Source organism: Rosa chinensis, chromosome 7 (assembly GCF_002994745.2).
Source record: "Rosa chinensis cultivar Old Blush chromosome 7, RchiOBHm-V2, whole genome shotgun sequence".
NCBI classification, from domain to species: Eukaryota; Viridiplantae; Streptophyta; class Magnoliopsida; order Rosales; family Rosaceae; genus Rosa; species Rosa chinensis.
This window is the reverse complement of record NC_037094.1, coordinates 12,165,310-12,174,812: the sequence shown is the minus strand read 5'-3', so window position 1 is coordinate 12,174,812 and position 9,503 is coordinate 12,165,310. Positions and strand designations below refer to the sequence as shown.

Genomic DNA, 9,503 nt, shown 5'->3' with positions numbered 1-9,503 from the left:
ATCCTGAAAGAGAACAAGAAAAAGTGTTAGTTTCAGAGTGGAAAAAACTACCACGAAAACATATAAAATTTCTGAGCTTAGTCGCTTCCAAGAATTTAGGAATTTCTGAGCATAATTGCTTCCAAGAAATTCAATTCCAAGAGGTATTGGATTAGATCAAAACAATGATATAAGTGGTCGATTATAAATTATGTACAGACTTTAAGTTTGGAGATCTCAACAAGCTCAAAGCTTGGAGTGAGCACGAACCCCCACAGGTCAGCTTAATTAGGTCTCCCTTATGATGAAGAAAGAGGGGTAGAAGAAGGGAGGTTGCAAGTCCTGAGAAAAGAAGAGAAATTGAATTAAAAAATCTAAAAAAAAACGGAAACTTTTAGTAAAAAATACATCGAAATAGGTCGCCGGAAAGTGGCTGGAAAAGTCACCGGCGGTCACTGTTGCCTGTGATGACGTGGCACCGGTGCTTACGGTAGCTTATGTGGCAGGCTGAGTTGGCGTTGCTGCTGAGTTGAGGTGGCGCTGGAGTGGGCCAGAGAAGAGTCAGTGGGCCAGGCTGCTGTCCCCTTTTTTTTTCCTTCTTCAATGGGCCGCGGGCCGAGCAATCTTCTTGCTGGGCCGAGCTCCTTTTCCGTCTTCTCTGGGCTGGGCTGCATCGCTTCCTCCTCCTCTTTTTTTTTTCTTCTTTTTTCTGGGCTCGTATGGGACTGAAGGAGAATTAAGGTGGCGGTTCATTGATTTAGCAATTCTAGTGGCCGGTTCGGGAACTTCAAGGCCGGTTCTAGGAATAATTTTTCCAGTTCCTGGATTGTAGGATAGAGATGCCGCCTCTGACGAATTATGATGGTCAAAAGTGGACCGGAATGGTTTGAACTGGACAGCGGATGTTCTTCTTTTTATGGTGGCCGGTTCGCAGTCTTTCCGGCCGGTTCTTGGGGTGGCGCCGCCTGTTCTAGACTGCTGAGATTTGGGACTTCAATATATGCAGTGGTGGTTGCTAGGTATTGAAGGCTATGAAATTAGGGTTTCAGGGTTAGAGCCTCATGCTGATAACTTATTTTAGGGAAACGATATTTGAGAGAGAATTATTGTGTGTTCTCATTGATAATAGGGGCGTCTTTATATAGAGGATTACAATGCATAGAATTTGAATTGTACAAGGAAAGGTAATCATACAATGAATGGATATCTCTAAGATATTTTCCGAGATTCTCTCCAATTAAAACCCTATAACCACTAGGTCAAGTAATCTAGAGTTTAGATCAGACACACAAATAGGGATTTACTTGAACTACATCTATATTGTGTTATTAAATTAGAAAGGACATTAGTAGCAATAAAAAAGAGAGTTAATTTGATTAAAGTCCAAAATCTAGACCCTATATTGATTGTTGTCCGGATGAACTTTTTTGTTAATTGCAGTTCTATGACTCAGTTGCCATATTGAATTTATTTCATTTTCTTGAACTACATCCATATTGTTAATTTACTTGAACTACATCTATATTGTGTTATTAAATTAGAAAGGACATTAGTAGAAATAAAAAAGAGAGTTAATTTGATTAAAGTCCAAAATCTAGACCCAATATTGATTGTTGTCCGGATGAATTTTTTTGTTAATTGCAGTTCTATGACTCAGTTGCCATATTGAATTTATTTCATTTTCTATCTTGCTGAGTCAACACCTAAATTTTTCATTCCTAATATACCCTTATTTAATATTTTTTGCACAAAAAATCAATATATTAACTGTAATACTAAATTATTGCAATTTGTTTTAATGTAATATCAGAAAATTTAATATGTTGACATTAATTTATGAGTTAAATACTGTTTACTCCATATACTTATAGGGTTTCATCGTTTCAGTCCCTGACCTTCGAATTTCACCTAAAAACTCCTCAAACTCTCAATTTCCTCCCAATCAGTCCCTGCCGTCAAGCTCCGTCCAAATAGTCCGTTAAATTACTGACGTGGCATTTTTTACACACCGAAATGTCTATTATACCCTTACCTTATATTTTTTAAAATTTATTTATTTTCTTTTTTCTCTCTCACCTCCCCCCCCCCCCCCCCCTTTTACCTCTTTCTACCTCTTCTTCCAGCTCTCTCTCTCTCCAAGATCCAAGATCCAAAATAGACAAATAGTCTGCACCAACTAACCAAAACGACCAACCTCCCACCTCCCTCATCTTCTTCCTCACCATCGACTTATCATCATCACATGAACCAATCTTTCTCACCACCTTAACCCGAAGAGAGAGAGATGCAGACTCGGTTTTCAGCCCTGACCCGAACCCTAAACTCCATGACCCGATCCTTCTCCTCTTCCACGCCGTCAACCACCTCCTCCGTGCTCAACTCGCCGCCGATCTCCCACTCACGGAATTAGTCGAAGGCGAAGGTCCGTACTCCGTGGAGGTCGACACGAAGAAGAAGCTGCTGCAGAAGCCAAAATGGATGGAGTCGATCCCGGCCGGCGAGAAGTACATGCAGATTAAGAAGAAGCTCAGGGAATTGAAGCTCCACACAGTCTGCGAGGAGGCTAAGTGTCCCAATCTCGGCGAGTGCTAGTCCGACGGAGGTTTACGGCGGCGAAACCGCCACTGCCACCACCACTATCATGATTCTTGGCAACAAGTGTACACGCGGTTGCAGGTGAGGTGTTTGACGAAATGTGTGAGAGAGGAGGCTTTCGTGTTTTGTGGTTGAAATGTTGATTGGAAATGTGTGCAGGTTTTGTAATGTGAAGACTTCTAGGACTCCGCCGCTGCTGGACCCCAATGAGCCGGCGAATGTGGAGGAGGCGATTGCGTCGTGGGGGTTGGATTATGTGGTGAATACTTGAGTGGACCGAGATGATATGTCTGATCAAAGGAGTGGACATTTTGCTAAAACTATGATCAAGTTGAAGAAGTTCAAACCCAATATGCTCATCGAGGCTTTAAATATGTTTTCACTTTCGAGTAGCTGATAGATAGGGGTGTGGGATAACTGTGAGCTGATCTTTCATGGTCATGGGGGCATTGGTAGCGGTGACCATGACGCCTGGATCAGGTCTTTGAAGGGATGGACCAACCCTCTAAGAGAGAGAGAGAGAGCAGATCTAGTAGTACAGAAGAGAGGAGAGGAGAGAGGAGGCCTATTCTTTGGAAGATCACTGATCCGACGAACAACGAAGAGGTCAAAAGGAAAAAACAAAAAAAAGGTGAGAGAGAGAAAAGAAAATAAATAAATTTAAAAAAATATAAGGTAAGGGTATAATAGACATTTCAGCATGTAAAAAAATGCCACGTCAGCAATTTAACTGATTATTTGGACGGAGCTTGACGGCAGGGACTGATTGGGAGGAAATTGAGAGTTTGAGGAGTTTTTAGATAAAATTCGAATGTCAGGGACTGAAACGACGAAACCCTATAACTATAGGGAGTAACCAGTAATTAATCATTAATTTATATTATTAGTTTCTTGATTGAATTCAAAAGAAAAATCTATATATAATAAGCAAAAATTCTTCCTTGATCTTGCCTAATACATATTGCATCATTCTCTTTCTCATTCTCCTTCTCCTTCTTCTTCTTCTTTCTCTCATCTCCTATCAATATTGTCTCGTCTTTCTTATCACCATCACTTTTCTTATCACCACCATTGAGGTAAATATTATTATTCCATGTGTGTGTGTGTACTGAAATTGTTGACTTAATTTGTCTCATCATCACTCTCTTACATGAATCATTTCTCTCTTATACTGGATTGATAATTTGTTATCATGTAAATATAATTTTTGTTTATGTATCTACATATGAAGTATATATAGTGTGTGGTTAAACTTTTACCTTTATTTTAAACATATATGGTGAAAAACTTACCTCTTTATGAGGTGAACATAATTATATCTCTATATGAGGTTAAACATTCTAGTTTGCATATCATTTTTATGTTGATTTCGTGTTCTATAATTATATGTAGCTTGTAGTTAGGTTGATTTAATGTTCTTCACTTTCTACCTTGTGGTTAGCCTGGGTGACACTTTCTACCCAGAGGACTGAGGTGCGCATCTTGTTATAAAGATGAAAAAAAATATATACAAACACTTGATGACTACAAAAAAAAATATATATATATATATATATATAACTCTAGGAGGCCCACCGATGATAGGTGACCTAAGGCCGCAGCCCCAAGCTGCACCCATCAGGCCGGCCTTGGAAGGGAAAAGAAGAAGACTTTAGGTATAAAATAACCGAATAAGTAGAGTATATATTTCCCATTTTTGAATTCAGGCCAAACCAATTATACAACATAATATAGTTCCACTAGCAAATCATTGAAAACAATAAGAAACCATTTTGGAAATAGAAATGACAACACAATACACAATGATGATGTTTGGGGTGGGGATAGATTTTGCCGAGGTATGTGTGTGGTATATATGGCAAACAATTCTAATAATCAATATCGTCGACTTCTTCTTCAATATTCACAACTCTGCCTCAGCTAGCTGCAACATGATTATCATTCACCATAGTGTGCTATCCACTTTATATAGATCGTACTAGCCATTACTTAGTTAGTCACCTTCTTCGCAAACGATGGCAAACAAAATGCAGCCATGTGTACCTGAAATAGATATTGGAGAAAATGAATATGAGAACTGAGAAGTAGCTAGCTATATCAGGAAATCAACAAGACCAATCTAGAATGTATTTACTTGCATCTATATACAAATTAAATCCAAGGGGTTTACCTCTGAATTGTAAAATTTCAAGGGCTCTTTTGATACTCCGTAACTATTGTTGGGGTTAATCGGGTTGATAGGATTTCTGAAGTTCACGTATGACCCCTCCTTGGAGCAAAGCAAGAAACCAATCACCCCACTAAGGATTAACCGAAAATAGAACAAATTAGAAAATAAAAAATGAAACTCTGAAAAATTACTATTACTATAAACTAGATAATATTATACGTGAACTAGCTAGCTCTGATACTGTGTTAAAACTAAGATGTTCGTCTAATTAATTAATATAAATAATTAATTAATATAAAATTATACAAGAGGTTTCGAGAATCCTAATATCTTCTCAGCCTACACACACCTTGGATATGCTGGAACAATTGTCCAAGCATAGTCAACAGAGCCTTCGAAAATTTGGCGACATTTTGCAACGAGTTCATCAACCTGGAAGGAGCGAAACCATATGCTTTCTGCTTGGATGCACATGACTCCTCCAGGGCGGAGAGCTTTTCTCACCAGTTCAAAGAAGGGAGTCTCATCATCAAGAAGCTCATGACCAGGCCCTGCGTGCAATGCATATATGCACATATTTTGTATAATTATGTACATTAGTATAATAATTAGCTATAAGGAAAGGGAAGAAACTATATATTTACTTATTGGGTCAAATGCGTCCACTATTATTGCATCATACGTTCCTTGTGGAACGTACTTACAAAATTCAGTACCTGCAAATTTAAATAATTAAGGTGATGATTAGCTGGAAAATATGTATAAATTAGTTAGAGTGCAATCTAGCTAGAAGTACTACTGGATTTACCATCTTTAACATGAAGAGTTACCCGAGGGTCCTTGTATCCAATAGCAACATCAGGAAAAAATTTCTTGTAGATCTGAAAAGTTAATGGTATACATGTGAATCACATTTTTAATTTCAAAACTCGGAAGTAATACTGTATATCATTGCTTTTTAGTTTGGTACTTTCTTCTACATTCGAATTTTATATGTTTCAATTAGCTAGAGCCTGATTTTCTAGAAATTAGTGTAGGAAGTGAGAAATGGGTGAGATTATGATTTTGGACTCACATCAACTAACATGGTGTCTATTTCGCATATATCAATCTGCTCAACAGAAGAGTGTCGAGAAATTTCCCTTAAAATTCCGCCATCTCCTCCTCCAATGAGTAATACCTGGTTAATACATAAGAAATAAGTAATAACCTGGGAGATATGGTAAGTAGCTAGGTGGCAAAATGATTAGTTAAGGTTAATTATTTGGCAAAGCGTGTTATATGTATTAAGTACACTTGAAATATACGTAAACTAATTTCAAATGGATCGAATTATGTCTTAAATGTGTGAGATTGACTCTATTAGTTAATTGATGGAAGTTTGGTTCAACTGCATGATAGGGATCGGATTTGGCATGGCCAAGAGAGATCAAAATAATGAACCTTTTTTGGGTTTGGAATGGAGCAAAGAGGAAGATGTGTAATCATTTCTTGGTAAGCACACTCATCCTTTTCAGTGAGTTGCAGGGCTCCATCCAGAACAAAAACCTTCCCATATGCTGATGACTGCATATATGTGATAAACCCATATACGATTAATGATCACGTGTTATATTGTTAAATTGTTAATCAAATTGTAAATTATATAATGACAGATAAGAAGAGTACAAATATCATGATGGAAAATAATTGTTTTACCTGAAATACCATCATACTTTGGTACTGGGACTTCCCTTGAAATAAGATCTTTTCTACCTTCAAAAAGTGTGCTTGCCCTACATATATGGTTAACTTTCAACAAAGTTCATTAAACTGTCTCCTCGAAAGCTAATTACTTCAAAGCTGAACTAGTAGTGACTACTTTCTCGTGAAGTAAACAATATGCCAAAATTTGTAAATGCATGTGAAAATCTGAAACTTTTTGTGTGTTTACATTGAGATAAGGGGTAAAAAGAAAGAAAATTCTGCAAAGAATGAATATATTGCAATTTCGCACTAAAGCAATAAGAATGCATCAAAAAGCACCAGATGCAAAAACCTTTTTACCGCAAACATTTTCCACATGAATTCTGAGGTTAATTTCCTACCAGCATTCTTAGCTCGTGTAATTAACAAAATTATCATGTAATAAATTATAATTAACTCCACTGTTTGAAGCAAGAATCAATCACTCCCAAATCCCAACTAACAGATTGAAAACAAAATGAAGCATGCATAATGTGCACATATATCTTTTTGAAGGATATGTTCATCCATTCTGATAGAAACTTTTGAAAGCTCAGCATGCAGGAAAGCAATTAAAATAGGTACACTTTAATTTAAATCCTTCAAAGTTAAGTATATGTGTGTGTACAGTGTGTGTGTGTGTGTGTATCGTTAAATATATCATTAAGAATGAGCAGCTCATTTCGAGTGAAACCTACCTGGCCAAACTGGACAATACTCAGAAAACCATCCAGGAATCTCAGGATGATTTACAAGATCATCCACAGGTTCTTCATCGTGTTCATCATCAATTCCGGCTGAGACTAGCGGGGCAGAGTCGATATCATAGCTGAGATCACCATTAACCGCCCTAAGTAGTTCATCATCAACATCTTCTTTTGGCCTTTTAACGTACAAATTTGTACCGCATAGTAATGCTGCAGATTCATGTATAGTAGTAGTAGTAACGCCAGTACCTCTCTTCTCCATGAGTAGTACTACTGCAACGTTTCTTTTGCACCTTATAACTTCTCTTGGTGGATTGAATTCTTTGCCCTTTAAATGGTGGAAAAAAGATACATATATATAACTAGCCAGATATTGCTGTCTCAGAGCTCTGTGTACTAGCTAGCTAGAACCAACCACACGAGAATGAGGACTGTGCAAACTGTCTCATCACCAATACGGCCGGGGATCAAATTATATGGATTCTCTGACTTGGTTTTGTCATACACTATTTCTGTTTCCGTGGTGGCTAGCTATATAATGGTGGTGTTTCTCTGGAGTGGCCATTTAACCAACACCAGTCTGCTTATATACTATATATATAAATATAGGGTGAAAGTTTGATGATTAATACCGACAGGAAAATTCCTTTGCAAGGAAATTGCTGATGTATTACGTGGCACCATTTGATTAACATGTACATTTCGGGGTTATTTTCGTCTCTCGGGTCATTCTGTTAGGTAGGTTATAATTTTCATGTGAAAAGAGAAGCTTGTAATTTCTCTAGGGTTTAGTTTGAAAGTGCTCTTGTACTTTTGAATGTACTAATTGCATAGTCTAAAGTAAAAAGCTTTAAAAATATAGGAAGTTAATATGAAAGTAGGAGAAAGTAAATATCTTCTACATTGAAAAGTTGTTTAGAGAGATCAAGAAAAGAATAGCAATTAGCTAGTATATATGGTGGACTGGAAAGTTTGTTCAAACTTCTTTCATTCTAAATGTGTATGAAAACAAGAAGTAATTCAGATTTCATGACATAAATTAGAGCCATCGATGAAGAAGAGACTAGTTAATCTTCCTTCTCTCCCATGAATTTGTCTTTACATTTATTCCTTCTCCAATTCAAGTTAATAGTCTATTATTGCGTAGGAGGTCAAAAAGAGTTCAAATTTCATATCTTCTTTACCATAGGACTTGTTTGGTCATAAGTGTCAAAAACATTTTCGTACTATCCGAAGACGTCATCAGATTCACAAGCTTCAAGCCCAAATCCACCAAACCTAGTCAAAATAACCAGTAGCCTCAACTCATAAGAAGCCGAGCCTATTAAGCCCAACCAGAGAACGACCTTCACGAGCAGCACCTCCAGGTACGAAACTATGTACACCCTGATTCTGTTAGGGTGCTAACCCTAACTACTGGAAATCAGTAAATGAAAAAGGAAGCTAAAGAGAAAAGAAAGAAATTGAAATTGCAGATATATTGATCGATACCATAAGGAATACAAGGTCTGGTTTATATAGCCCAAGATGAGTTACCTACCACGGACACGTGTCATCTTACAATTAACAGAATAACTAACTAACCACTTAACCTTAACTAACTCAATTAGCAACTAATTAGCTAACACATGTGCTAAGTACATGACAATTCAATGATTTCTCCTAGTCGGGACAGGAATACTCATTTAGGCCTAATTTCATAACAATCAGCCCCCTTAACAGAAACTTGTCCTCAAGTTTCACATTCCGAGACACAATATGGACACCTTTGACAATTGTTTTGAACTAATCAAATCTCCCAATTGGATCACCAGGGAGGCCCTCTTTCCAATCATGGTATAAATGTATAGTAGCAGGCATTCCAACAAAGAAGTGAAACCAAATACAGTACAAATGTTTCATGAAAAATGTTGCTGCAGCTGCTCCATACACCACAACTTTGTTAGTGTGAGTCATCGTTCCCTATTAGGAATAGACTACAAGGGAATATATTGTTGTAATTACTTACCTTGTACATGTTGTGTAGTACAATAGTACACAATAGTTGTAGTACGATTGTAATCTGTTTATATACACCACAGAATGGGTGTAATATGATATCAGAAAACTTATTCTCTCAATCTTGTCATATTTGACTTGGTATCAGAGCAAAGATCCAAAAAGGACTTTGTCTCTTTCTTTTCAGCTTTTTCTCAATCCGAAGAAAAAAAAAATTGGGTTAAAAGCCAATTCCTTGGTCAGGCTTTGAAACGACGTCGTTCAAGACGTCTTCTTCAGCCTTCACTTTGTTCGCTCGCTCGGCTTCATCTGCAGCAAAAGACAGATCG

General features: G+C 37.3%; 1 protein-coding gene and 1 pseudogene across 1 annotated transcript; one reads left to right on the top strand and one right to left on the bottom strand.

Moving 5' to 3' along the window:
* The first annotated feature begins 2,263 nt into the window (after positions 1-2,263).
* On the top strand, positions 2,264-2,971 carry LOC112177412 (annotated as a pseudogene).
* A 1,315-nt stretch (positions 2,972-4,286) lies between these two features.
* On the bottom strand, positions 4,287-7,473 carry LOC112180326 (spermidine synthase 1). Its single transcript, XM_024318856.2, has 9 exons — positions 7,168-7,473; positions 6,443-6,519; positions 6,188-6,310; positions 5,820-5,924; positions 5,553-5,625; positions 5,389-5,460; positions 5,094-5,295; positions 4,745-4,874; positions 4,287-4,617 (listed from the first exon to the last, which is right to left on the bottom strand). Exons 1-9 carry the CDS (start codon positions 7,436-7,438, stop codon positions 4,564-4,566), a joined length of 1,107 nt encoding a protein of 368 aa, XP_024174624.1. The 5' UTR covers positions 7,439-7,473; the 3' UTR covers positions 4,287-4,563.
* Between the last annotated feature and the right edge of the window lie 2,030 nt (positions 7,474-9,503).

Coding starts and splice junctions, on each gene's coding strand:
- LOC112180326 (XM_024318856.2), bottom strand. CDS start 7,438: ATGGAGAAGAGAGGTACTGGCGTTACTACTACTACTATACATGAATCT. Junction 5,461..5,552: donor AACTCTTCATGTTAAAGATG/GTAAATCCAGTA, acceptor TTAAATTTGCAG/GTACTGAATTTTGTAAGTAC. Junction 4,875..5,093: donor ATTGTTCCAGCATATCCAAG/GTGTGTGTAGGC, acceptor GTTAATCCTTAG/TGGGGTGATTGGTTTCTTGC.